The following is a 26544-nucleotide window of genomic DNA, read 5'->3' as shown; positions in this document are numbered from 1 at the left end:
CTTTACCACCTTTCATCGGGTTCTTTTGAGCTTGTGCAAGCATGGAGCTTCAATGGGAAACTCCTGGTGACGTCTCCGAGGCTCAGCTCTGCCTTTTCTTGTCTCCTTAGCCAGTGGGGCTGTTAATTCCCAACAGGAAAGCATTCCTGGCTTCCCACGGGCAGGGTTAGTGCCTGCTCCTCTCTTGTGGCTGCTAGCAGCAGCCCCTTTGAAATCAGAGTGCAGAGATACTCTCAGCTGCTCTGTACCTGTCTGTAGAACAGGCATTTTGTGTAACTCAACAGAAAAGGGAGCAGAGTAACACAAATATCTTGATTGTTAAACCAGCTGTGGTCCAGAGAGTGTCAGCAAAAGCACTTTAGGCAGTTGTGCCTCCTCCATGTGTGCTGAAATTAATACCTTTTTCCACTAACAGTTCATTATTTTTGTGCCTTTGGAGGCCAGTGCACTAACCTGGGGCACGTGGGAGCAGAGCTCTTAAGACCTGGTAATTGTTGGGTAATTGTCTGTGTGTAAGTGTGGGGATGCAGCCATGCTCACGCTTAATCCTGCACTTTGCTCCTGTCTTACTAAAACCACCTTTGTGACTGAGCTCAGACACTTTCCAAAATGCAGAGCCTGAGCCAATGTTTTGCTTTGCTGTTTGGTTTTTGCATTTTCCCCTCCTTTCATCTGTCGGGAAGAGCCGAAGGCAGAGTCCCTGCTGCTGCTCTCTGCCTGGCTCTCAGGGTCCCTCACTCCCTTCCTCCAGGCTCACAAACCTTGGCTGCATCTTGGAGCTCCTTATTAATCCTCTGTGTGAAGACGTGGGGTTTGACACCACGCCGAGTACAAGAACATTCACCAGAGAGCAGGAGAGTTTATTGCACGGAGCAGGAATTCCTCCCTGGTGGAGTCACAAAAGCTTTGAACCATCAGTGGGAGCTCCAGGGCTGGCTGCAATTGGAAGAGGCAGTCCCCAGGCCCAGGGCAGCCATCTGGTGCAGGCTCCCGTTTCATATTTCAGGGGATGAACTCCTGCAGGCTGCTTCTGCAAAAGCCTCTGCTTTGCACAACTGGGGAGAGTTAAACATGTGGCTGCTCCTTGTGCCCCTCCAGCCAGAGGCCTTTTTCCTGATGTGTGGAGAGGACCAGGATTGCACACTGAGCTGGGAAAAGCAAACCAAACCTTCATTTGTTTTGTGTATTCCAATTCTTGGTGCCCATCTTGAAATGTGTTGGACCTCACTTTCTGGGCTGCCGGGTCCCTCCTGTATGAGTTTGGTGGAAGGTGCAGATGCCATAACCATCAAATCTTGTTGCAGATGTTTAAAGCACTGCCTGGGCCTGTTGGATTCATCCCTTGTGCCAACAGAAGGGGCTGTTCACCTGTGTCTCACCCTCAGGCTGAGGTGGAGGAGGGTTTGTGTGCTGGCTGAGCCTGACTCACGTTCCCTTCTTCTGAGGGGCAGAAGATTCCAGCAGATGTGCAGGGCAGGCAGCGGGGAGCAATGATGTTGCAATATTCAATGACTGCTGCCTCCAAGGCCCTGTCTGCTCTGCCTCTTTAGAAACAGTGTCATTTCCAATAATCTGAGTAAAGGAAAGCACTCATCTGTCTCTCCAGAGAGCGTTTTGAAGGCATGCAGCTTTGGCTGGGAGCGCAGGATTCTGGGTGGCCAGCACAAACACCAGCCACAGCTCAAGGTTCTGACTCTGTCCCTGCTCCCAGCTCACCTGCAAGGGCAGAAACGTGTGCTTGGTGCAGGTGTTGGAGTGAGACCCCTCTGGCTCCGTCCTGCTGCTGCTTTTTTGCTTTGGGTTGTTTTTTAACCGACGTGTGCGGAATGCACAATCAGCATCTCGGAGGAGCAGCCGTAGGGAAGAGGAAGCTCACACGGAATATAAATAGCCAAATTTTAGAATGTCCCAGTGTAGCAGCTCTCCTGGCTCTTGGCAGGAGCCTGCAGACCGCTGGGAAGCCGTGGCCTTCGTGTGTGGTTTGCAAAGGGGGAACTTCAGGGGATAGCGCACAAGTCAGCAAGGCAAAAAATGAATGAATCTGACAGCCTTGGATATGGGAAGGAAATGAAATTTGCTTTTCTGCACATCAGAGTGGGGTGTATCCCCTGCACGTGACATGAAATGCAGAGTGAAAACCCTGCACAGTTGTGGCAATATTTTCCACTGTAGTTGCACAGCAGTTGCCAATGATTCATGGGTTGATCCTGAGGTGGTTTTTTCCTCCCATGTGATTTAATTTATGAATTTAATTGCATGTCAGCAAGCATCTGATTTTTCTTGATATTTTTGTCTGGGGTTTACAACTGCCTAGCCAAATCTCTTTTCTGAGTTAGACTGTACAGGGCTCTGGTCCTGCTGGACCCAGAGCTTTCCTCTCAGCTTAAGTGGGAGGTACACAGGGGTAGGACTGACATGCAGGTTGGGTGATGAAGGCTGGGAAAGAGCCCAGGACAAATTGGGAAGCATTTCCATGGCTTTCTTTTTTTTTTTTTTTTTTTTTCCTTTTTTTTTTTGGGTGGGTTTTTTGGTTTTTGTTTTTTTTTTTTGTTTTGGTTTTTTTTTTTGTTTGTTTGTTTGTTTTTGTTTTGTTTTTTGTTTTTGTTGGAAACGGCATCTAAAGGTGGAAGAAAGACAACTTGGTTAGGTGCTGTCAGTGCAGATATTTGATCCAGAGTGGACACAAGGCTTTAGCTGTGCTGGCAGCCCTCTCCCAAGGCTGTGCCAGTCCCCAGGGCTGTGTACTTGAACACGAATTTGTGCCATAATTTATCTCAGAGCACAGAACAAGAGAGGGTCAGACACAGGTGCCAGGGAGGATGTTTGGTGTCTGCTGCCTCATGTGGGTGCTCTCAGGGTTGCTCTGGAAGCCAGTGAACCCTGGGAAAGGCTCCTGATGTTCACTTGAACTCCAGCAAACCAAACCTCTCCATAGTCTGGCATGAAGTGAGAAAAGCAGGTTCAGCAGAAAGTGAAAAAGTCAGTAACCCTGCCCAGGGGGATTCTCTGCCCTCATTCATTACAGCCATGAATGAGAGGTTTTTTCAAGCTTCCCCTCAGTCTCTGGGCTGGCTGTGCTTCCCTGCCTTGATTCCTTGTGAGGAACAACCCTGCCTTGAGCAGGTGTGAGAGCAGAGCAGTGAGCTGTGGTGGGGCTGATAAAGGACTTTTTTGCAGGGAGCAGCATCACTTTTGGGGCTCCATCCTGAGTCCTGTCATGTCAGTTCTTCCTCAGTGTGTTGTTTCAATGCTCAGGCCTCTTTGAGGGGCAGTTGCAGGGAAAGCTGAGGGCTGGCTCTGGCAGGAGAGGTTTGTCCCCACAGCCCTGTGTCCCAGTGATGGTCACCTCCCCCTCTAACCAGCTTTTGGGCATTTTCTCCTCCTGCTGAGCTGTGGGTTTTGGTGTGTGTTCGTCCATGTCCTGCCATTTGGTGAGGGGGATGGAGGGCGGGGGAGATCCCTGCAGTGTTTAAAAGGATCTGGATAAATCTTCTTAAGGGAGGCACTGACTCAGCAGAGCGTGGTTAGGGAGGAGGAGGGAACCAAATTGTCCTTGTGGGGCTGGAGCTGCTGCTGAGCCCGTGCTGGTTGTGGTGCTGGGGGAGGCGTGTGCCTGGGGATCTGCCCTGAGAAGCAGCACCCCTTTCCTCACCAAACTGGAGCAGAAATAGGAGCCTCATAGTTGGGTGCCTGTCACCCAGAGGTGCCTGAACCCTGTGCCCAGACCAGTCCTGGCTGTGCCTGATCCCACCCTGGTGCAGATTTCTGGGATTTTCCCCCCAGCTTTGAGGTTTGGATTTCTGCCTCATGCCATGGGCTGGTGGGCAGCTTGGTTTGACAGTGATTATTTATCAGGGAAGTGCACCAGGGTGCTTGGTTCAGATCTCTGAGATTCTGCTCAGACCAGGAGCCAGTGTCACCTCACGGGACAGGCAGAGGCTTGGGGAGCAGCCAGGGCTGGGCACTGGGCTGTGCTGTCACTGTCCCTTTGCCTGCCTTGTGACAGGTCCCACCTTGCACTGGCAGAGCCTGGCTTTGCTGAAGGGCTGAGAAATGGAGCCAGGGGATGTGGGACACTCCAAAAGCAGCTTCCCAAAGTCCTGGCTCCACTGTGGAGCCAGGGCTCAGCCAGCCAGACACACTGGTGTCACCTGGTTTGCATTTCTGAGCAGGTGAGGGAGACTCCCTGCCAGCCAGCTGCTGCCTTTGGCTTGCTGGGATCCCTCGCAGGAGCCACAAAAGCGTCTCTGCCACGCTTTGCTCTCCTTATCTCACGGTGTATCTTGTCTTTCCATGCAGAGCTCCACACAGGAGATTGGAGAAGAGCTGGAGGATGGTGTGATCTACAGCATATCCCTCCGGAAAGTGCAGCTCCATCACACGGCCAACAAAGGGCAGCGCTGGCTGGGGGTAAGCTGGGGGCTCCTCCTGCCTCAGGGGAGGATTCAGACGTTTCCCTGCCATGGGAGTCATGTGTTGATTTGGGAGCAGGGAGTGGGAGCACCTGTTGCCCTCTGCTGCATGGGAAGGGGTACAGGTGAAACAATCTGCAGCTCCATTTTGAAAAAATAGGGCAACTCCGATTTGTATCTGGATTTTGGCAAGCCTGAGCCTTTCCTGGGGTTTCCCAAGTGCTCAGGCCTTCTAGGCTGAGTTGTGGTGTTTGCTGTCTGAGGAGACTCAGCTTTCCTTTCCCAGTCAGGAGAGCCTCAGGCGCTGTGGGGATCCCAGCCTAGACCTGACCTTGTGAAGCTGCTGGGAGCACTTTGCACCTGATGGTGTCTGTCTGTCAGCCCACTGACTTCTGCTCCTGTCCTGGCAGTTTGAGAACGAGTCAGCCTTAAACCTCTACGAGACGTGCAAGGTGCGGACGATAAAAGCCGGGACCTTGGAGAAGCTGGTGGAGTACCTGGTCTCAGCCTTCAAGGGCAATGACTCCACCTATGTCACCATCTTCCTGTGCACCTACCGGGCCTTCGCCACCACCAAGCAAGTGCTGGACCTGCTGCTGAACAGGTGAGGCTGCCCTGAGCCCCAAAACACAGCTGGGGGTGGCCAGGAAAGCCCCAGCATCTCCTGCTGCAATGCCTTGGGGGTTTGGTGGCTTCTCCCAGCTCCGTCTGCTTGAAGGTTTTGGGACAGGGCAGGGAGGACACAGATTTCTGCAAAGCTGGAGCTTTTCCAGTGTGGTGGCCAGTGCTGGCTGCTTCCCTTCCTGTAATGGGGGGGTTGTGGCAGAGGGAGGGGGCAGACACTGCATAGCAGGTTCATCCTGACCCCGTGGCAGGGCTGGGGGTGGTGTGGAGGGAAAAGAGGCTGCTCTGAGAGGCAGCTGAGTGCAGGGTGCTCACTGCCTCCCCTCTGCCCCTCCAGGTATGGCAAACTGCACGTGCAGGCCAATGGGGACCACGCCAGGCACACTGTGGACGAGAGGATGGAGCTGAAGAAGTAAGTCTGCCTGTGCTGTGGTTGCTCTGCAGCTCTTTGGGAGGGATGGCATCTCTTTGGGAGGGATGGCAGCTCTTTTGGGAGGGATGGCAGCTCTTTTGGGATGGGATGGCAGCTCTTTTGGGATGGGATCATCCCAGCGCTACTCCTGGGATCGTGGGCGTGCACAGAGGTTTCTCCTGGCACCTGATTCCCTTTGCCTGTGTTTTCCCCCTTCCTGCAGCACCATCTCCTCCATCCTGGGGGCCTGGCTGGACCAGTACTCGGAGGATTTCCGCAAGCCCCCCGACTTTGGCTGCCTCAAGCAGCTCATCTCCTACGTGCGCCACAACATCCCCGGCTCCGACCTGGAGCGCCGAGCCCGCATCCTGCTGGCCCAGTTCCAGCAGCAGGAGCAGAGCGAGGCCGAGGCAGAAGGTGGGGTCCTCCCCTGGCTTCCAGGGCTCATTTGGGGCTGCAGGTGGAGGGAATGCTGCTGGTTGGCATCGAGGGTCTCCAGAACTTGAGCCACGTGGCTGAACACCTGTGTACTCTGTTTACATGGAGGGAAGGCAATCCGACTGCAGCAGGAGTGGGATTTCTAAGTGGATTAGCTAATCTGCCTTTAATCCTCTGTAGACACTTGCACCCAGGTTTAAAATGACTATCCTTTTATCTGAGCCTTGCTGCTGGAGGTGTGAAGCCAGATGGGATGAAGAGCCTGGGAGCTGGGGTGTGGGTGTCTCAGGGGGTTGGTGTGGGCACTGCAGTGCCCAGACTCACCCTTGTCTCCTGCAGCTGTGGACCACAGCAGCTGCACCTTCCAGCTGGTGGAAGAGAATGGGGTTGGTGATGGGAAGCCAGATTTCCTCTCCTTCTCCCCAGAGATGGTGGCAGAGCAGTTCACACTGATGGATGCTGTGAGTAGTCCCCCACCAGCTGGGTCAGTGGTGCTCTGGGCACGGGCCTGGCTCTTCCCATCCCTTTTTCCTTCTTGCCCGTTCTCTCCCCAGAAAACACCAAGAAGCCCTTCTCCATCCCTTTATCTTGCAGGAGCTGTTCAAGAAAGTGGTGCCTTACCACTGCCTGGGCTGCATCTGGTCCCAGAGGGACAAGAAGGGCAAAGAGCACCTGGCCCCCACCATCCGTGCCACGGTCTCCCAGTTCAACAGCGTGGCCAACTGTGTCATTGCCACTTGTCTGGGGGACAGGTCCCTGAAGCCACAGCAGAGGGCCAAGGTGGTGGAGCGGTGGATCGAAGTGGCTCGGGTAGGACAGCCCCCCTCCCACCTCCACCCAAGGGATGAGCTTGTGCCCTGCTGAAATACCAGCAGATCCTCCAGCTTTTTTTAACCCAAATCCTGCTCTCTCCTTGTCTGCCCCCAGGAGTGTCGCATCCTGAAGAACTTCTCCTCCCTCCGAGCCATCCTCTCAGCCCTGCAGTGCAACGCCGTGCACCGGCTGAAGAAGACCTGGGATGAGGTCCTGAGGTAAGGAGCTCCTCTAGGGCTGCTTCCAAGGGGAAGGATGTGCTGTGGCACTTGAACGTGTCAATGGGATCACTTCAGCTCCAGCATTGCCTCCTGGAGTGTGCGCAAAACCCAGGGACCAGTGTAAGGTGTCAGGGACCTCAGGAAGGTGAGGAAATAAAAGCACCTCACCCTTCCGTGTGAAACACCTTGGAATTGCTCCCAAACAGCAAGGCCCAGCTGGAGCTGAGCTTAACTGGGGTCATTGGGGTGAGCAGAAGAGAGCCCAAGGAGGGAACCTCACTGTGCAGCATTGCTGACTTTTCCCCTTGTCCCCCCTGTGCAGGGAGAGCTTCCGCACGTTCCACGAGCTCTCAGAGATCTTCTCCGACGAGAACAACCACTCGCTGAGCCGGGAGCTCCTCATCAAGGTAGGGGGAAGGAGGACCCACATTGCCCTGCTCCTGGCAGGCAGCTCAGGTTTCCATGGCATTCCACGGGGATAAAGCCCTGGCAGAGCTGCTGGAGTCACAGGCCTGGGTGCAGGCAGGGTGTGCTGAGCCTGGGGAGCAGGCAGGGGTTTCAGACCAAGGCTGGAATTTCTGTTTCTCCAGCCAAAACTTATTACTTGGAGCTGGCAAATCAATTCAGGGAACAGATAAGCACTGGGATGGGATCCAGAACACCAGGCGACAGCTTGTCCCCAGAGGCAGCTGCCTGTTAACAGTCCAGTGCAAAGTCCTCTTGATGCCAGGTGGGGTGGTAGAGTTGGTGAAAGGCTGCAGCAAAAATGTCCTTATTCCATGTGGAACTTCTCCCCAGATCCCAGGCTAGCTCTGGTTTAGGGACTGAGAGGCAACAAAATGCAGAAGGGGACAAAACATCCCAGTAGGGAGGCATTTATACAGAAATGAGAGCAGCAGTTCCTATCCACTAAGCTCTCCTCTCTGTGAGCCATGGAAAAGCTTTGATTCCCTCCTCTTTCCTACAAGGAAGGTTATATAAATGAAAATGGGTGTGAATTTTAGCTAATAGGTATTAGTGCCATTTCCCACCTGTGCTGATCCCACCTCTCCCCACCATCCAGGAGGGCACATCCAAATTTGCCACCTTGGAGATCAACCCAAAGCGGGCTCAGAAGCGGCAGCAGCAGCAGCGAGAGATGGTGAGTGTGCCAGGGCTGTCCCTGTGCCCCGTCCCCAGCAGCTGCCTGGGCTGGTCCCAGCTCTGCTGACCCCACTGTCCCTTCTGTCCCCACAGGGTGTGATGCAGGGCACCATTCCCTACCTTGGCACCTTCCTCACGGACCTGGTGATGCTGGACACGGCCATGAAGGATTTCCTGGATGTATGTACCTCCTCCCTGTCCTCCCTTTCCTCCCAGAGCCTGGGCTGGTAAAAGGAAGGCTGGTCCCCCCTGTGTCCTCTACCCCACGTTACATCCTGTATCCCACACTACATCCTGTATCCCACACTGCACATCCTGTATCCCACATCCCATATCCAGCTCTGCCCATCCACCTCTGTCCCAAGGAAATGGGTTTGTTTTGTTCAGCAGGGTTACTCACACTGCAGTGGCAGCACAACAGAGATAGACTGGGGAGGGAGCAATATTCTTCTGCTTGCTCCATCCTGACCTTCATCTCTTTCTTTTCCAGGGTGGGCTGATCAACTTTGAGAAGAGAAGGAAGGTGAGAGCTTTGCGCTGGCAATCCTGGTGCAATCCCAGGCTGTGCCAGTCACTTTGGGCTTGATCTCTCTCCTTTCTATCCTTTGTGTTCTTCAGTTTGGGGAGGGGATTCTGGTCTCATGGCTTCCATTTGCTGCAGGAGTCCTCTCCTTTTTTTTCCTTTGTGTTCTTCAGTTTTGGGGGAGGGGATTCTGGTCTCATGGCTTCCATTTGCTGCAGGAGTTCGAAGTCATCGCTCAGATCAAGCTGCTCCAGTCAGCCTGCAACAACTACAGCTTCACACAGGAGGACCAGTTTGTGGAGTGGTTCCACAGCCTGGAGCGGCTCAGCGAGGCTGAGAGGTGAGAGAGGGGTCTGGGCTGTGCTGTGCCCTGGGAGGTCCCACCTCTCATTTCCTCTGACAGCAGCAGCTGCCCCCTGCTCCCCTCTCTGCTCTGCAGCACAGGGAGCTCAAACCCTCCTCTCTCCCCTCGCAGCTATGGGCTGTCGTGTGAGATTGAGCCACTGTCAGAGTCAGCCAGCAACACGCTGAAGGCCAAGAAAAACACGGGCATCATCAAGAGATGGAGCGAGTGAGTCCCCGGTGGGAGGTGGGGGCCAGCATTGGGCATCTCTGGCTGGACATTGCAGGGGACCAGGCAGGCATGGCCACTGTCCTGCCAGCCAAATGCACCCTCACCCTGCCCCCTTCTCACCTGCCCCACCTCTCTCCTGGCAGCCGGCAGCCGCCGAGCACGGAGCCCTGTGCCAGCGGCAGCTCCCACTCCAAGTCCTTCGACCAGCTCAAGTGTGGGCAGTACCTGTGCAGTGGGGACGCCACTGACTCAGTGAGTGTCACCTCTGCTGGCTCCAGCAGCTCTGACGTGGAGGAGATCAACATCAGCTTCATCCCCGAGTCCCCCGACTGCCAGGAGAAGAAGGTACGTGGCAGCTCACAGGGTCCGGGGGTCCCAGGGCCACTGTGGCCATCGTGTGGGGACTGTCCCACCTCTGCCCCGGCGCTGGGGCTGGGGGGAGCAGGCGGGGGGCCCGGGGGCTGCTCGGGAGGCCCCTGCCCTTGGCTGCTCTGGCAGCATGGCAAGGCTCCCATGCCTCCAGTGGCTGTAGTTGTGTCGGTCCCCCGTTGTCACAGGTCAGTGAGATCCCTCTGGCCTCCCTCCCCCAGCGCTGGTACGCCCCGTCTGTGGCCGATGGAGAAGCTAAACCCACTGTGTCCTCCGCATCCCCTCTCCTCCCTGCCCTCCAGTTCTGGGAATCCACCTCCCTCTCTTCCCTGGACACGTCAGGCATCGGCTCAGGCTCCAGCAGTGCCTCCTCCTCCTCCGTCTCCTCCACGCCGGTGACGGCCTCCCGCACGCACAAGCGCTCGGTCTCCGGCATCTCCAGCTACTCCTCACTCTCGCTGCCCCTCTACAACCAGCAGGTCGACGACTGTTGCATCATCCGGGTCAGCCTGGCTGTGGACAACGGCAACATGTACAAGAGCATCCTGGTCAGTGACCCCCCCAGGGAGGGGTGGGCGGCTTGTCATGTTTGGATATGGGCATGGCACGGTTTGGGAGGAGTGGGAGGCTTTAGCAGGGTTCTGAGCTGACAGCACTCTGTGCTCACAGGTGACGAGCCAGGACAAGACCCCCGTGGTTATTCGCAAGGCCATGGCCAAACACAACCTGGATGGGGACCGGCCTGAAGACTATGAGCTTGTCCAGATCATCTCGGAGGAGAGAGGTGTGTGTGTGTGCTGGGTGTGGGGGCTTTCCTGGGGACATGCAGCCCTGCAGCCTGGGCAGCACCAGGCTGGAGCTGGGATGAGGTGGCAGCAAGAGGCGTCCCAGCACCTGGGGACAAACCTGAGCCCCACTCTGGTCCCTTTTCCCTGACTGACCCTCATCCTTGTTCACCTGCAGAGCTGAAGATCCCCGACAACGCCAACGTCTTCTACGCCATGAACTCTGCTGCCAACTATGATTTTGTGCTCAAGAAGCGGGGCTTCTCCAAGGGGGTGAAGATCAAGCACGGCTCCAGCTCCACCCTGCCCAGAATGAAGCAGAAAGGCCTGAAGATCGCCAAGGGCATCTTCTAGCCTCAGCCCCACTGCCACCCATCACCGACGGGGCCTTGGGGGCAGCTGCTCCAGGCTTGGCTGTGGCCACTCCTTGTGCCACCCTGCAGGGCAGAGGAGTGACCCTCACCCACGGGCGACGGCCGTGCACCTCCCTTCCGCACCCAGAGCTGAGAGTTGGGCGATGCTGTCGGCCTCTGCCTCTCTCTGCACAAGCCCCCGTTCCAATCAGGTCTTTTTTTCTACACAGGAAGGCAGCAGTGGGGGGGATTTGTCTATTTTTTGTTTTGTTTTGTTTTTTTAACCTTCCACGGTGCGACACTCGGCCAGCCCAGAGCTGGAGCCCGCCTCTGCCGTAGGTGCCTTGTGTCTGAGCGAGCCGAGGAGCAGTGACTTGCAGAGGGGCTGTGTGACAGAGCAGAGCAGGAGCCACCATCACCCTGGAAGGGGCTGCCAAGCCCCCTTTCCCAGTGTTACCTCCACGTCTGTCCTCCCTGGGATCACTGGCGTTGCCACCACCGCACAGCTCTGCCTGTCCTGCCCTTGGGAGAAGCCACGGATGCCCTGGGCTGGGAGGATGCAGCCCTGCACCAGTGCTGAGCCCCGTGGAGGAGCCCGTGGCTGTGCCATGATGGAGTGGGTGCCTCGTGCTCTCCCCAGCTGGAAGCCTGCGTGGTCTCGCTCCTCTCCCGATCCAGCACATCCTCCAGCTGGACTGGGCCAGTTCAAACTTGCACCAAAGATCAAATGCCAGTGTCTCTTCTGCCAAGGGGGAGCTTCAGGCCGTGCCCCCAGCGCTGCCAGCCTGAGGAGGAGGAGAGCAAAGTTCTGTGTGAAACTGTGTAAATAGAGACCTTGGGTCTGTGCGGGCACGCGAGGGGCCAGAGCTCAGCGTGCTCCAGGTGCCCCAGCTGCCACTGCCTGACCCACAGAAAGTGCCACTCACCTTGGGCTTTAACCAGACTTTTTCAAACACTGACCACGGGAGAAGCAGCAATGAGACTTCTTTTTTTGTATAAAACAAAAAAGTTTACTGATTTTTTTTTTTCAGTATTTATTGGTTGTAAATAGAAGAGGCAAACTTGTACATTTTACTAATCCAGCCTCCCCCTGCCCTGCAGCCCAGTCCCTGTCCTGTGACCCCTGCTATTTAAGGCTGCTGGGAGGGATCCTGGCTCATGGGGTGCAGACCCTGCCAGCCCCTCCTCCCAAATCCTCTACCACTAATTGCTCGAGCAGGGGCAGAGATGCTTCTTTTAATCATTGTAGGAAACACTAACCAAAGGGGGACCTTTTGTTGCTCCTGCCTCTCTGTTTTTTAACCACTTCATTCCAGCAGACCTTTTCAGTTTCCCATCCGCCAGCATTCCCAGGTGGTTGTGGTGCCTTCCCCTGCTCCAGGACAGGAACCACCCTCCAGGGGCTGGGGCTGGTGAGGAAGAGGCTGCTTGGGTGTGAGTGTGGCTGGCACGGAGCTCCTCCAGCCCCGTGGCCCCTCGGGCAGGGCTGCCCACGATGCACATGATGGGAGCTCGTGGCTCCTTGACGCAGGGGCAGCCTCCTGCCTCCCCCCTGCCCTGCCCTGCCCTGGGAGGGTGTTCCCTCTGCTCCCCACCCTGGGACTGTCCCCTCCCCTCCCTCTGGGGGGACTGGCTGTACCGTATGTATTTTGTACTTCAATGAAGGAGCACACTGCCCGGTGTGACTTGTACACAGCAATGTAATTAGTCTTTGCAATAAAATAATGATGCTCAAAAGTCTCTGCCCCAAGGCAGGGCTTGTCCTGTCATCCTTCCCCAAAATGCCAGCACCTTCCTGGAGAAAGAGGGATGGGCCTGACTGTGAGGGAGTTCATACTTTATGTTTTACTCTGGTGGGTTGAACTTTGTTTTGAAAAGTAGGCTTTTTGGCTAAGGGACCATGGCTCAATTTTGAAATGAACTATTCCTTTGAACCCATGAATTGAAACTGTTGCATTTTCCAGTTACAAATTGTTTGATTTACCATTTTTGTTACAAGTGACAGCTTTAAAAACAACTGTAACAGCCCATAGGGCCTCCTCAGTGGAGGAGATGAGGAGGTCAACTCCTTTTAAAAAACAAAGCTTGACTTTCAGGTGTGCTCAGAACATACTGGAGCATGCACAAGATCTAGAAAATGTCAGTAGCTCTTTAATTTTTGAGGCTTTCTTTTGGTGGGAGCAACGCAGCTGGCAGTGGCCAACTTCTGTGCACCTGCAGCTCTGCCCCTCTGCCAGCTGCCTTCAGTCCTTGTCACCTGCTGGCTGGGGACGTCAAAACAGACCTGAGAAGTGCATCAGGTAATGAGGACAACACACACTACACCCCAGGAAGGGAATTATTCACTGCCAGAAAGTGTATTTTCCTGCTGGCTTTATTTCCAAGATGACCAGCAAGGCTCAATGCTGAAGGCCTGGCTCAGTTTTCCATTCCCTGTGGACAAGCAGAAGGGCAGAACCTGCTTAGAGACTTCAGCAGCACTGGACTGCTTCTTCTCCCAGCACCTCAGGCACCTTTTCTATTTTCCACATGGCCACCAGCCTGGAGAGAATGCACTCCCACACATGGAGAGATTTGGGAATGCAGCTTCTCCCATATCCTGGTGTGTTACCAGCTGGTTTGGATTCTGGGCTCACTCGTGGGAGTTTGTTGAGCTTGCTGGAGAGTTTCTCAGCCAGCAATTCTGAAAATGTAGGCAGTGGCTCCCAAACATCCAGAATGCTGCCCACCAGGAGTCAGTGCAGAGAGAACATCATCAGCTTAGTACGAGCTCTGCTTTCCCAGATCCTGATGCTGAGCCCTTGGCTCTCAAGGAGCAAGAGCAGAGATAGTTCTGTCCACAGCAGCCACACTGCTCACTGAGCTCACACATAGTCCAGAATTTCTGTCTCCATTTCATTTTCACTCCCATCAGAAGGCTTGAAGTCCTCTTCCTCCTCCTCTTCATCATCCTCATCCTCTCCGGACTCATATGCCAGCTGTTCTTTGCCATCTTCATTGCTTGTTGTGTTTGAGAAAAGAGCTTAAATTGGGAAGAAAGAAAGACACTGTGATGCCTCTCTCAGTGCAACCTGGGGGCATTTGCAATTGAGTTCACAGAACATGTGAGAGGAAGGCAGCAGCCTCAGGGGCACAGCTAACACTGCACAACTTAACAGAATCTGATCAAGCCCAGAGCAATCCATCTCACAGTCCAGGAAGGAGAGCAGAACAGAAGAGCTGCAGTGCTGTGCCTCCTCTCCTGCCTCATTCTGACCCAATTCACTGGGATATTATTGCTTTGGCCCAGCATCATGAAGAAATAATTTCCTCACTTCTTGGTCGAGCAATAATATCAATAAAAAATAAAATGCCACCAACAGACACATCAGTCAGAATTAAGAACTTGATTATCACTGTGCAGAAGACATTTAAAAGCTGAAGGGCTTTTGATACTGGAAAGAGTAAATAAAAAACCTTAACTCCCAGCCATCCCTAATGCCAACCCACATTCCCACTGCAGGCAGCAGCCTCAGCTCCTACACTGGAATGTGCTACATCCCAAAGAACACACAGAGGATGCAGGAACACTTCTGCCTCAGTGCCAACTACAACATCCTCATGTTCAAAGCATCCTTACCAGGTCTGGTGGATCTGATGATCTGCTTTATCATCAGGGACATGCTATCCCTGAGGTCATCACTTGTCTTGGCAAGGCACCACCCGTCCCTCTCCGTGCACTCTGACTCCGTGCCGTCATTGCGATGGATGATCTTCTGCAGGCTAAAGAGCAGCAAAAGGGAAGGAAACCTCAATCTTCTGCACTCAGGAGTGAGTTTGAAATGAGACACATTGGTTTACTTCCACTTCCCTTCACTGAGCTGGAATAGCACAGTTGGTTATCCAGGTAATTGTCAGATGGGAAAGGAAGTTCACGCGTGAAAAAACTTTTCTGTTTTTACTGAGCAACTGAACATCTCTGATGTTCCGGAGAGGGGTGAATGGACAGGGTATAAACTACAGGCTTTGAAATCTGTCTCTAAGTAAGACTCAGCTGTCAGAGTGCAGTACCTTTCCACATTTAAGTCACAGAGCTGGTAGAACATCTGGCGGTAAGGGGGCAAGGCTCCTTCTCGGAAAATGTAAACGGATTCCTGAGAGGAGGAAAGGAGGAAAGAAGGAAAGGATTAGAGACTATTTTATGCTGTAAAAAAAGTACTCCCAATTGGCTGATTCAAGAACATGGAACTTCCAAGAGGAAAAAGTTTTAAGGCATAGATCTGTATGTGGCAGAAGATAAAGCTGAATGAGGACTGCCTCAAAGTGTCCCTGCAGCCACAGTGACACCAGCACTGCTGTGCAGAGCACACTTCACCTCTCCAGCCTGCAGCTCTGCAGCCAGTCACTGCCTAGCAGTGCATCATGGGCTTCATTCTAGTAAAAAAAAAGAATAGCAAGGCTCATTTATTTATTTTTTCCACCCTGTTGGACTTTGCAGCATGACCTGATAAAGACATGGTGATTTTTTTGCACTTCACTGCCTATGAAGTTCCAATTTTATCAATTGAAACAAAATACTCCTCACATCTATGATGAGGGTGGAAAGCACCAATCCCACCTTGCAGCATGTCACAAAATACACTCAGGTGGTGTTCCATAGTGCCATGTCCAACTGGGAGCTTCCCAGGCAAACCTGAGCACATCAACTCACTCACAGCTGATCCCTGAATGACTGAAAATCCAGGAATCATCCCTGTTTCACTGAGATATTCCAAGATTTTTGTACACAAAGTCATGCTTACCTTCAGCTTATACCTGCTGGAGGGGGGCTTTTTTGCCCCAGATGTACCAGCTGAACCCAGCCCTTGTTTCAGGTCGTGGACACTGACTGTGTGACTTCCTGAAAGGAAAACAAAGAGTTCTAATAAGGGACATCCTTCATATTGGACTGTCACTTCTCTCTGTTGATTCAACAAAACCAGCCAGCATGTGCTTTGCTCATTCTTCAGAGATACTACTGGACAGTCCTAGGAAAAGTGCTGACTTGGGCAGCTTTTTCCAGAGCTCATTTGTTCATAATTTTAACATTTTCTACTCTCCTTTGACATAGAAAAGAGAACTTCCCCCATTCTCTGCACCTCAGTGAATTCTGAATTCCCAGTGTGGCTTGCAGAACTCCCTCCTGCCTGCTGACAGACACTGTGGCTCAGCCAGACTCCCACAACACCTCCCAGCAGATTTTTCTCAGGCTTAACAGCAGCAATATTACTACCAGAAAACAAGCTCCAGTTTTGGCTCAGCTAGAATACAGGAACTCAGCTTCACCACCTGTGACTAGGAGGGGGCAAACAGAGAAGCAGAAGAGCCAGGCAGCCCTCCTGGCCCAGCATACCTTGTTTCTTGACTGTGATGGGCAGGCTGTAGTTGTATGTGCTGCGTTTTGCTTTCACAGGCATGTCAGTAGCAGCATAACCTGGAGGTGAAAACCAAAATGCAGTCATGAACTGAGGGCAAGCACTCAGCAGAGTATCCCCAGGTCAGGAACACAAGGGCTGGACTGGAGTGGGAAGGGCAGGCTGGTCTTTGGGATATTCTGGTTTTAGCAGGGTGGGGAGAAGAGATCAACAAAACCCTTTAACTTGGAAATGTGATCTGATGTCAGTAAGTGGATGCCAGCTCTGTCATGGACTTATTAGATGGCATCAGAAACTCCTTTTCCTCAACTTGTCCTTTGCAAAATCAAAACAGAGAACCCCACATCCAAGGTCAGAGACCAGCATCCTGCAGGAAATGCTGAGGTCCTTGAGGAAAAGCTGCTATGTGAGCACCAGAATTCCTGCTTGGTGCCTCCCCTGAGTGAGGAGGAGGATGCTCTGCTACACCCACTTGGGCTTGGAACACATGGAGGAGGAAAGGCAGAACTTAGAATGTGCCAAACGAGGAAGGAGTCATTGCATACTATGAAAGAAAGTATGACAAGAGTTTTAAAAAGAATTACAGTAAGCAAGGAGCTCAAAAGGTGACATGTTCATCAAAGCAGAAATATGGCAAAAGAGTTTGAAAAACACATAAAAAGAAAAATACTACCAGGATTAACCAGAAAGCAGAGAGAGCAGCTCTGTGGGTTGGGCCCTTTTACCATATTTCATTCCACAGCGAATTCGGAAGTCCAGCACTTGATAAATCTTTGCTTCAGGGTGTTTTCTGGGGTCATACCCAAACCTAACCCATAAGCTTCTCCAAGGACCTGTTAACTGCACAAACACATGAGGGAAGATGGTCACAAAAAAGCACCACAGTGTTGCAACTTCCTTCAGTAGCAATATCCTTGGAAAGTTCTAATATTTTCCCTCACTGCCCAAAGATAATTGTTTTACCAGCTCTTTGCTCACTTGCCATGCCAGTATTTATACACCAAAATACATTCATACACTTGGCAATCAAAGCACAAATATTTCTGTGCTTTGTGTGCAGATTGGTTTACAAACCAATCTGCAAGGTCACAGCCAAGTGCTTGTGTGGAAAAACTCTGCTACCACTGCCAGGTGAACAGTCACTTGGAGTGCCTGCCTGACCTGCAGAGGTGGTTGGAACCCATGCAGCAAACAGTCACTGAATCCTCCTTGGCTTCAACTTTGGTTCTAAAGCATTTCCTTCCCCCTGTCTCAGGTACATAGCAGTCACTTGGAGTGCCTGCCTGAACTGCAGAGATGGTTGTAACCCATGGAGCCAACAGTCACTGAATCCTCCTTGCCTTCAACTTTGGTTCTAAAGCATTTCCTTCCCCCTGTCTCAGGTACATAGCAGTCACTTGGAGTGCCTGCCTGAACTGCAGAGATGGTTGTAACCCATGGAGCCAACAGTCACTGAATCCTCCTTGCCTTCAACTTTGGTTCTAAAGCATTTCCTTCCCCCTGTCTCAGGTACATAGCAGTCACTTGGAGTGCCTGCCTGAACTGCAGAGATGGTTGTAACCCATGGAGCCAACAGTCACTGAATCCTCCTTGCCTTCAACTTTGGTTCTAAAGCATTTCCTTCCCCCTGTCTCTTTACATTAAATTAAGCTCAGGTACTTAGTGGCAGGACCTGAGAAGTGGTAAAGGACCAGGAAGAGGCAGGTGATGCCCCCTTGCTCACAGATGTACCACTCACCATGTAATAGGCCAAATAGGGCAGCAGCACCTTCAGCTTGTCTGGATGGACGCTGATGTTGGCTTTGACTGCATTGCGAGACCACACGGGACGCACTTCAAAGAGCTGCAATGACACACAGACAGGCACACTGTGACACACAGACAGCACACTGTGACACACAGACAGGCACACAGCAGTGGGAAGGGGCTCCCAAAGGCACAGCAGCTTGCCAAGTGGACTCAGGTCCATATCGGGGCCTTTGGCCCTCAAGAGGAGCTATTGGATGGTGAGGGGAGAAGTCGTGGCACAAAAAGGGGCTTGATGTTAATGTGAGTTAAGCCACAGATTCAAAGCTTGACTTGCAGAACTGAAATGATCACAGCAGTGTCACCAGCATCTACTCACACCTGTACCAGGCACTTACAATCACCAAGAATTTCTGGGAAAAATGCAGTTTTCCCTCCGCAGCTTGCTGCAGGACAGTGCTCAGACCAGCAGTAAGGCACACACCTTTCTCAGCTCTTCCTCCACCTTTTTATCCACAGGGTTGGTGCACACTTTCTTCCAGTTCTGTACAGCAGCATCCAGGGGTTTAGTTGGGACTTCTTCATCATCAAAGTTGACAAAGATGGCATTGTGTGGGCGCCGGGCCCTGCTGAGGCCAATCAGGTTCTCACCAGACACCTGGGGGTTGTTGTATCCCTCCCTAAGGAACAGGGAAACACAAAAGGGACTCAGCTGGGTGAGCAATGGGTTGCTTTAACTTTGGTTCCCTTGATCACATACTGGTACCATAAAAGACTCTCATGGCACCACTGAAGGAAGTAAATTTAAATTTAAATAAATTTCAAAACTCCTAAACTACATCCATTTTTGCACTGACAGAGGAGCTCTGCCCTGGCTGGCAGAAAACCTTCCAACACTCAGGAATGATCTGTATGAAATGTGTTGGAAAGGCTTCACCCTCTGCGTTTGCCCTCTTGGAGCTGCTGCAGGGGCAAAGCAAGAGGGAACTGCAGGCACCCACTCAATCTGGAAATTTCTTTTCTTTTGAAAAGTGCCGGTGAAGGCCAACAGTGAGAAAATGAAAGATGTTTCTTGTGGGAGATCTCCCAGATTGTTCTTCTGGCACAGCCAGTTGGGGTTAGGAGAGCACAGGAACACATGGCATTGATCCTTGCAAACCCTGCCCTTGGTCCTGCAGGCAGGAGCTGTGTCCTGCATCCCACCATGTGTGAGGTGACCTGGGACTCCATCATCTCCACCTCATGCCCAGCTCCCCTCACCTGGCAAACCCTCAAGTGGAATTTTGCTGGGGTTGCCACTGCCAGGCAGCTGCTGGTGGTATTTTTTTGCCTCTGCTGTGCCAAATCAGCACAAGGCAGCAAATTAAAAGGGTGAAGCACATGGAAGATGTATCATGAGGAAAGGCACTGACCTGTGCTGTATATCTGGGCGATAAAAATAGTCCACAGGAGTGTCCAGACGTGAGAAAATGGGTGGTGGGATGTAAAGAGGTAAATCCCTATTGAAAAACTCTTCCTTCTCTGGTTTGAGCATCAGGACTTTGTCGTACATGGAGGTTTGTTTGCCATCAGGGCCAGAGTGCATTGCCAGGTACTGGAAGTCAGACATTCCTGTAAGAAACAGAAGTTAAAACATTGTGAAGTTTGCTGTGAATCCAGCAATTCTTCTCACACTCAGCTTTCAGGAGCAGGAGTCTGACAAGTTTATGCAAAGGTTTCTCCAGCAAGGAGGCTGCAACAGCACTTGATTTTCCTTCCAGTCCTCAACTGCTTAAGGGAAACCCTTCACACTCACCTGCAAGCCACCTGCACACAATCCCAAAGGTTACCTTGAAACTTGTAAACAGTGGTGACAATCCCCAGAATCTCCATCTCAAACTGGACTTCTGGCTGGCTTTGTTCCTCGGGGTCCAGCTGCTGCCTCCTCCTGGTCCTCCTGCTGACCCTGAGCAGCATGGTGGAGGTGGGGAAGCGGTTGGCACACACGGGGTGGCAGTAGGGGTCCTTGGGGCGGAAATACAGCTCCAGCCTTTTGGCAGGGTCGGCGTAGATCTGTCAGCAAGGGGGGCACAGCCCCTGTCAGCATGCCACCCACACAGCCCCTGCCCCTGTGCCAGCCCCACACGCTGCTCCCCTCACACAGCCCCAGGGGGATCATCCCTGCCCCACGTCACAGGGGTGTGCAGCCACTCGCAGCCTGGGTATCAGGAAAAATAAATTTAAAATATAATAGTCTGGATGTGAGGAAGAAATTCTTCCCTGTGAGGGTGGGGAGGCTCTGGCACAGGCTGCTCCATCTCTGGAAGGACAGGCTGGAGCAAGCTGGTCTAGGGGAAGATGCCCCCTGCCCACAGCAAGCAGCTGGAATTGAATGAACTTTATGGTCCATTTCAACCCAGTTCTACGATTCCATAACTTTACTGCACACCGCCTGAATCCCTGCTGGGGGACAGCAGGGCAGCGGCATCACCCCCAAACCTCCCACGGGCCCCGCGTGGGGCCACGCTGGGCTGGAACGACTCACACAGAAAGTCCCACGGGCAGGCTCTGCCCATCCCCGCCCCATCCCCCTTGCCCAGGGCCTCCTGCCCCTCACCCTCTGCCCAGCGAGCCCCCACACCCGCCGGGCCCCCCTCACCCGCGACACCCCCTGCTCTCCTCCCAGCGTCCTCAGCATGGCCCCGACATCGCGGACGAGCCCCGGGTACTCCACGCAGACCAGGCGCGGGTTGCGGGGCAGCTCCAGCACGGCCGAGCCCCGCGGGCCCCGCTGCCGCGCCGCCGCCATCGCTGCCGCGCCGCTCCCGCCCGGCGCCGCCCCGCGGGCCGCGCCGCGAAGGTTCCGCCGCACGAAGGTTCCGAGGGCGGCCGGCCCGGGCTGGGCCTGTGGGGATGGCGAGGCCTGAGGGCGGCCTGAGCTCGTCCTGTTGTACCTGGGGCTCCTCAGCCCAGCTTGTGGGCACAAACACATACACAATCACCTCCCCCGCGGGTTGTTTTGTCCCTGTCCTGCCTGGATAATGAGGGGAAACAATCCTGAGCTGAGCAAATGCTGGCGTGCAGACGTACGTTTCTCTGATCACGCAAGGAATGTGGTGTTAATTCTCATTGAAACAAGCTTTTGCTTCCTAAGAACTTCAGCCTTCATCTCAGCAATGTTTAATGCCACAAAAGGCGGCAGATAAGGGATATGAAGGTGACGGTGAGAATGTAATTTGCCACAAGGACAGCTTGGCCAGCACTGACTGTCACAGCCAGGGGAACGCGCGCTGCCCTCAGGATGTTCCATCCCGCCTGACCTTGACATTAGCGAGGTGGTTTTTCATTTTCTCACTGTTGGCCTTCACCGGCACTTTTCAAAAGAAAAGAAATTTCCAGATTGAGTGGGTACCTGCAGTTCCCTCTTGCTTTGCCCCTGCAGCAGCTCCAAGGGGCAAACGCAGAGGGTGAAGCCTTTCCAACACATTTCATACAGATCATTCCTGAGTGCTGGAGGGTTTTCTGCCAGCCACCACAGAGGAACAGAAAACAGAGAAACAGAGCCACTCAGCTACAAGCAAGCCTTTAATGATCTCTAAAAGATGGGTTTTTTCTTAGCTTCAGAACATTAACTCCGACTGGGAGATGTCGGCAACCTGCGGCAGCTTCAGGTAGACCGAGTTCCAGAAGGTCACAAAGCGGGACCTCAGGTCCTGCTTCACAGAGCTCTTGCTCATCTTGTGGTTGATATCCAGGTAGAACTTGCCATTGTTGGTGTAGGCTGGCCAGGAAACGGGCACATCTGAATGCCCTTTGTTGGGATCACTGGGAATAAAAGGAGACACAGAAGCTCAGTTTTGCAGATTTTGGTAGGAACCCTGTCTGCTCAAGTCAGGCTTTAAGTGAGAGGAAAAGAGAGAATCAAACAGTGGGAGAAGCAATAGGAATTCTGCCTGCCAGGAATGAGTGGATGACCTGCACTCTCTCCCTCCGTCCCCACTGGCATCATCCCAGCTTCACACAGGGACTTATCTTCTGTATGAACATCAAGATTCAGGAATAAGAAATGCAGACATTGAGCACTCTGATTTTCTGAATGATCCTGAAAACTTTCTGGACAAAACCAGCAGCCTGAATGGCTGCATCAAGCCCCAAATATGGAATGGAGATCACTCACCCGGTCCTGGCAAAATTGGTCCAGTAAGCAATCATGGTCTTTGAGACAGTCCTGTGCTTGGGCTTGTAGCCCAGAGGGGTGGCAAAGGGCTTCCCAAACACGTAACTGCAGGTCATCAGCATGGTCTGCCCCAACCCAGCGGGGGTAGATGGGCATGCGGGACGGCTCCGAGAACAAGTAGCTGTAGGTCTTGCCACTCCTGGGAAATCAAAGAGACTGGCTTTGAGCAGGGAGAAAGCAGAAAAAGGGCTGCAAATCCCAACCAACACTCCAAATACCATCAGGGCCACGGGTTCAGAATTGGAAGATGCTCACATGCATCATCTCAAATGGGGTGGTTTCAGGAGAAAACATCCTGAAACAAATTTTAAACATTTTTAACTTCCGTTTCCAATTCTCACCCTAACCCTCCTCCATGTACAACAACCCTAGGGCTGAGCTGCTCACTTGGCATTCTGCAGGTGCAGGTCCAGTGCCACCTGTGTTGGAATCAGGAAGATGTAGTCAGTGGCCAGATCCACCACTGTCTTCTTCACGACCTCCTGCCAGTGTGCACCATGGGCACTGCAAGAGACAAGAGTGGGGTCTGTTAGGAGGTGAGGAAACACAGATGTGTGCTCTGGCATATCCCATGACCCAAAGAGCTCGGTAAAGAACAGGCCCAAGTGGATGACAGCTTGAGCAGTGACTTCAGCATGGACAGGAGGTCACCCACATGCCGGGTAAACCTCATGACTATGGTTGAAGGAGAAGAGCAAGAGATCTGCCAGGCAAACAGCACCTGGTAATATCCACAAATCCTCTCCTTCTTCAAATCCCTTCCCAAGAACCCAGCCAAAGATAAGAAAGAGCTGGACTTCTCATCCCACCTGGCCAAGCTGTCTGAGTGTCAGGACAGCCAGACCAGAGTATGCAGTTGCTCGGCAGTGTTTTGGCCACTCCCTGGCTAAACACTGGTTTGTGACCAGAAGCTCCAGGAGAATCTTCTTGGGAAAGGAATCCCCACAGGCACAAAAGCAGCAGCGTTCCTGCACTCCACCCAGCGACTCAAATAAAAATAGCAGGGGTATGATCTTTTTTGTTCGTTTGTTTGTTTACAAGCTGTTTTTTGGGATTGCTCTTGCTGCTTTCACAGAACAGGAAGCCCAAACAGTTGTTGTGAGGCCAAGGCAGTGCCATTGGATAATCCCTCTGCCACTGCTGCCATTGCACGGTGGGCAGTGTTCATCAGGTGCAGTGTGCATCTGCCCACAGAAAGGTGACTGCAAGAGCTCTCATTAATGTCCCTTTACTGAAGGGCACAAGCACCACCTCAACACTCCTGGCAGTTACTCCAGAGTCCTGCCAAGAGCTTGGGGAGCTCAGGATGGTTGAGGGACCACATCATGGGCTGGGGTGCTTACTGGGCAGGTGGGTGAGCTGCAGGTGGTAGGACAGGGTCAACTCCTTGGGATCAGCGTGGCGCAGGCAGTTGGCCAAGACGGTGGTGTTGTCTGTGGAGCAGCCCACCTTTTCTCCAAGCTGTGGCAGAAGAGAGAAACATCCTAGCATTAGCTCCCAAAGGCAGGGGTTATTTTTACAGAGGCAGAACTGTGGGTTGTTCTTAATCTCAAAGCAGCAGCTTTCCACAGCACTGTTGGGCACATCTCCTGCCCAATCCCATCCTAGCCAGGCTCTCCTCTAGGAAATTGGTTTTTTTCTTTTTATAGCTTTGTAGGCATGACTTTGCACGTTACCTTTTTGGCCCAGAGGAGCGGGTCCCTCTGGATGGCCCAGCTGCAGAGCCCAACACCGCTCTGGCTGATGGCTCTCTTGAACAGGCCCTTGTTCTTTGGGGACAGTGTCTGGGGGGCAAAGCACAAACAAGAGGGGTTTGGGTACAAACTCTTGAGGAGACCATGGCCTGACAAAACAGGTGAATGGTCTTGTGGGTCTTGCACCAGTCCCAGGGAAGCTTCCAGGTTATGAGGTGTTCAAGAGTCTCAGGAGTTAAAGTAAAAAGTGAGATGTTGAGAAGAGGAGCAGAGGAGTGGGACATGGAAGGTAAAGGCTGTCTCTTCACAGGACACGTGGCTGCACTGGTGGGACTGCTGAAGCTGAAGAAGGAGGAGCAGCTACAGAGCACTGAGGCTGAGCATTGCTGTGCTGGCCAGGGCAGGACGGTAATGAGGCAGCAGGTGGGGAGGAAAGCAGGTGAGTGCCAAGGGGTCCCTCTCTCCCACTGACAGGGCAGGGGCTCTGATCAGAACCAAGGAGGAGCATTCACCTGCAGGGAGACACTGGCGGCACCGGCCGACTCGCCAAAGATGGTGATGTTGTCCGGGTCACCCCCAAAGGCCTTGATGTTCCTCTTCACCCAGGCAATGGCCATGTGCTGGTCCTTGAGCCCGTAGTTCCCTGAGGGACAGAGATCAGCCGGCAGTGAGCAGGGGCACAGCCGAGCTGTCAAGCTGAGCGCTCGGGACAGAGCCCCAGGGCGGGATCGGCCGGGCTACCTGGCAGGTTTGCGTCCCCGGTGCTCAGGAAGCCCAGCGGCCCCACGCGGTAGTTGATGGTCACCACGATGACGTTGCCCCGCACGGCGATCTCCTCCCCATCGTACAGGTAGTTGTCCAGAAAATTGGCTCCCTGGCCGCCTCCCACCAGGAAGGCACCGCCGTAGATATAAACCATCACAGGCAGCTTGGTGGAGACTGGGAGGAGAGGAACAAGGGCAGAGTGAGCTCCACTGAGCTGGGAGGGTGCTGCCCCTCCATCCCTCACCCCCTCCTTGAGCATTGCTCCACCTGCCCTGGGCAGGAGCTGACTTGATGCTCTGCAGGAGCATTTGCTCTTGATGCTCTGCTCAAGAGGCTGACCCTCCCAGTGGGGTGAAGGTGAGGTAGGACATTGTCTGAGACAGTTCCCACCCTTGCCCCTGAAAATCCCTGCTCAGCACCTGCCCACTATGGAGCAGAACTGCTGAGAGAGGCTGCGGCACAAGCTGTGCACACAAGGCAGATGGGAAAGTCCATCCCAGGTCCCTGCCAAGCTCGTACCCTCTCTTCTCCCTTGAGGGACCCAGATGTTCAGGTAGAGACAGTCCTCGCTCCCACGGACATTATTCTGTGTCAGCTTCACCTGCATGCAACGTTTTTTGAATTCTTTTGCCTTCAGAGTTCCTGAAAGGAAAGAGGGAACACCACGGCATCAGCTCCATTTTCTGGTTGCAAGGTGTCTGCTCATCCATCCTTTCCCCTCTGAGTGCAGTGCAGTGGCAGCAAAGCCTCTGCAAAGCCTCTCCTGCCACTGTGCCTGGTATGAGGGAGTGACAAACTGGGAGAGTTTCCCTTTTGAACAAGCTCTGGACAGCCAAGGCATGGGGAAGGCAAGGTGCAGGTGTGATGCCTGAGTTGAGGCCTGTCCCTGGCCGATGATCATGGCCGTGTGAGAGCCCTGCAGGTGCTGCTTGATTGGGCTGGAGGCCAAACCAAAGGAAATGGCTCAGTCCCAGAAAACTCCAGAGAAATGAATCCCATTGGAGTCTTGAGAAGCCTCATCCAAGCAAAGGGGGCTGAAATCATATTAAGCTGTGCAGTAGAACATGTTATCAGCAACCCATGAGAAGCTTGCATTCATAACACACTGGGGAATGTAAAAGATTCAAAATGGCAGCAAGTCTTAAAGTTGATTTGATCCAACAGCAGCCAGATTGCTCATCAAGTTCACACATAGTCCAGAATTTCTGTCTCCATTTCATTGCCCCCTCTATCAGAAAGCTCGTCTGAATGCCCTTTGTTGGGATCGCTGGGGAAAAAGGAGACACAGAAGCTCAGTTTTATCAGGGCAGCTTGGGAATGCAGTTTAATGCATGACCATGCAGAGTGTTCGACACTGGGAGAAGCAATAGGAATTCTGCCTGGCAGAAATGAGTGGATGACCTGCAGTCTCCTCCCTCCATCCCCACTGGCATCATCCCAGCTTCACACAGCTGCACTGGTGGGACTGCTGAAGCTGAAGAAGGAGGAGCAGCTACAGAGCACTGAGGCTGAGCATTGCTGTGCTGGCCAGGGCAGGACGGTAATGAGGCAGCAGGTGGGGAGGAAAGCAGGTGAGTGCCAAGGGGTCCCTCTCTCCCACTGACAGGGCAGGGGCTCTGATCAGAACCAAGGAGGAGCATTCACCTGCAGGGAGACACTGGCGGCACCGGCCGACTCGCCAAAGATGGTGATGTTGTCCGGGTCACCCCCAAAGGCCTTGATGTTCCTCTTCACCCAGGCAATGGCCATGTGCTGGTCCTTGAGCCCGTAGTTCCCTGAGGGACAGAGATCAGCCGGCAGTGAGCAGGGGCACAGCCGAGCTGTCAAGCTGAGCGCTCGGGACAGAGCCCCAGGGCGGGATCGGCCGGGCTACCTGGCAGGTTTGCGTCCCCGGTGCTCAGGAAGCCCAGCGGCCCCACGCGGTAGTTGATGGTCACCACGATGACGTTGCCCCGCACGGCGATCTCCTCCCCATCGTACAGGTAGTTGTCCAGAAAATTGGCTCCCTGGCTTCCTCCAAGGAGAAAGGCACCTCCGTAGATATAAACCATCACAGGCAGCTT

At 53.3% G+C, this 26544-nt stretch overlaps 4 protein-coding genes across 7 annotated transcripts in view; 1 reads left to right on the top strand and 3 right to left on the bottom strand.

Moving 5' to 3' along the window:
- RALGDS (ral guanine nucleotide dissociation stimulator) overlaps positions 1–12404 on the top strand; it is a 57819-nt gene extending 45415 nt beyond the window's left edge. For 2 of the 4 annotated variants that reach the window (XM_039730680.1, XM_039730677.1), the window contains exons 2-18: positions 4300–4410; positions 4823–5016; positions 5374–5448; positions 5672–5865; positions 6226–6347; positions 6481–6696; positions 6814–6917; positions 7243–7327; positions 7984–8061; positions 8157–8243; positions 8554–8586; positions 8805–8926; positions 9062–9157; positions 9304–9505; positions 9718–10077; positions 10199–10313; positions 10493–12404. In XM_039730680.1, coding sequence (XP_039586614.1) covers positions 4300–4410; positions 4823–5016; positions 5374–5448; positions 5672–5865; positions 6226–6347; positions 6481–6696; positions 6814–6917; positions 7243–7327; positions 7984–8061; positions 8157–8243; positions 8554–8586; positions 8805–8926; positions 9062–9157; positions 9304–9505; positions 9718–10077; positions 10199–10313; positions 10493–10668 — 2370 coding nt within the window. In that variant the 3' untranslated portion in view covers positions 10669–12404. The remainder of the gene's footprint in view (positions 1–4299; positions 4411–4822; positions 5017–5373; positions 5449–5671; positions 5866–6225; positions 6348–6480; positions 6697–6813; positions 6918–7242; positions 7328–7983; positions 8062–8156; positions 8244–8553; positions 8587–8804; positions 8927–9061; positions 9158–9303; positions 9506–9717; positions 10078–10198; positions 10314–10492) is intronic. The other 2 variants (XM_039730679.1, XM_039730678.1) reach the window with 2 other exon arrangements.
- A 619-nt stretch (positions 12405–13023) lies between these two features.
- GTF3C5 (general transcription factor IIIC subunit 5) lies at positions 13024–20635 on the bottom strand. Its single transcript, XM_039730682.1, has 11 exons — positions 20445–20635; positions 19636–19858; positions 19219–19417; positions 18291–18486; positions 17799–17903; positions 16786–16900; positions 16039–16119; positions 15449–15546; positions 14718–14800; positions 14287–14429; positions 13024–13689 (listed from the first exon to the last, which is right to left on the bottom strand). The coding sequence occupies exons 1-11, from the start codon at positions 20592–20594 to the stop codon at positions 13532–13534; spliced, it is 1551 nt and encodes a 516-aa protein (XP_039586616.1). The 5' UTR covers positions 20595–20635; the 3' UTR covers positions 13024–13531.
- A 770-nt stretch (positions 20636–21405) lies between these two features.
- On the bottom strand, positions 21406–25382 carry LOC120512389 (bile salt-activated lipase-like). Its single transcript, XM_039730637.1, is given in 11 exon segments — positions 21406–21610; positions 21963–22066; positions 22068–22161; positions 22410–22526; positions 22674–22725; positions 23366–23483; positions 23699–23806; positions 24229–24359; positions 24458–24655; positions 25001–25123; positions 25373–25382. Coding segments are annotated over 11 exon segments (1260 nt in total).
- Positions 25383–26001: 619 nt separating this feature from the next.
- Positions 26002–26532, bottom strand: LOC120512449 (bile salt-activated lipase-like). Its single transcript, XM_039730785.1, has 2 exons — positions 26355–26532; positions 26002–26256 (listed from the first exon to the last, which is right to left on the bottom strand). The coding sequence occupies exons 1-2, from the start codon at positions 26530–26532 to the stop codon at positions 26102–26104; spliced, it is 333 nt and encodes a 110-aa protein (XP_039586719.1). The 3' UTR covers positions 26002–26101.
- Between the last annotated feature and the right edge of the window lie 12 nt (positions 26533–26544).

Source organism: Passer montanus, unplaced genomic scaffold, assembly GCF_014805655.1.
Source record: "Passer montanus isolate IOZ18808 unplaced genomic scaffold, ASM1480565v1 scaffold73, whole genome shotgun sequence".
In the NCBI taxonomy this organism is placed as follows: domain Eukaryota; kingdom Metazoa; phylum Chordata; class Aves; order Passeriformes; family Passeridae; genus Passer; species Passer montanus.
This window is presented reverse-complemented; position numbering and strand designations above follow the sequence as displayed.

What these genes read in the sequence shown, in the direction of transcription:
- GTF3C5 (XM_039730682.1), bottom strand. Translation starts at nt 20,594, where the DNA reads ATGGCGGCGGCGCGGCAGCGGGGCCCGCGGGGCTCGGCCGTGCTGGAG. An exon ending in CACTGTTTACAAGTTTCAAG is followed by an intron (nt 19,418 to 19,635) that starts GTAACCTTTGGG and finishes TGTTTCTTACAG; the next exon opens with GAATGTCTGACTTCCAGTAC. An exon ending in CATCAGATCCACCAGACCTG is followed by an intron (nt 13,690 to 14,286) that starts GTAAGGATGCTT and finishes TCCCAATTTAAG; the next exon opens with CTCTTTTCTCAAACACAACA.
- LOC120512449 (XM_039730785.1), bottom strand. Translation starts at nt 26,532, where the DNA reads ATGGTTTATATCTACGGAGGTGCCTTTCTCCTTGGAGGAAGCCAGGGA. An exon ending in CGGGGACGCAAACCTGCCAG is followed by an intron (nt 26,257 to 26,354) that starts GTAGCCCGGCCG and finishes TCTGTCCCTCAG; the next exon opens with GGAACTACGGGCTCAAGGAC.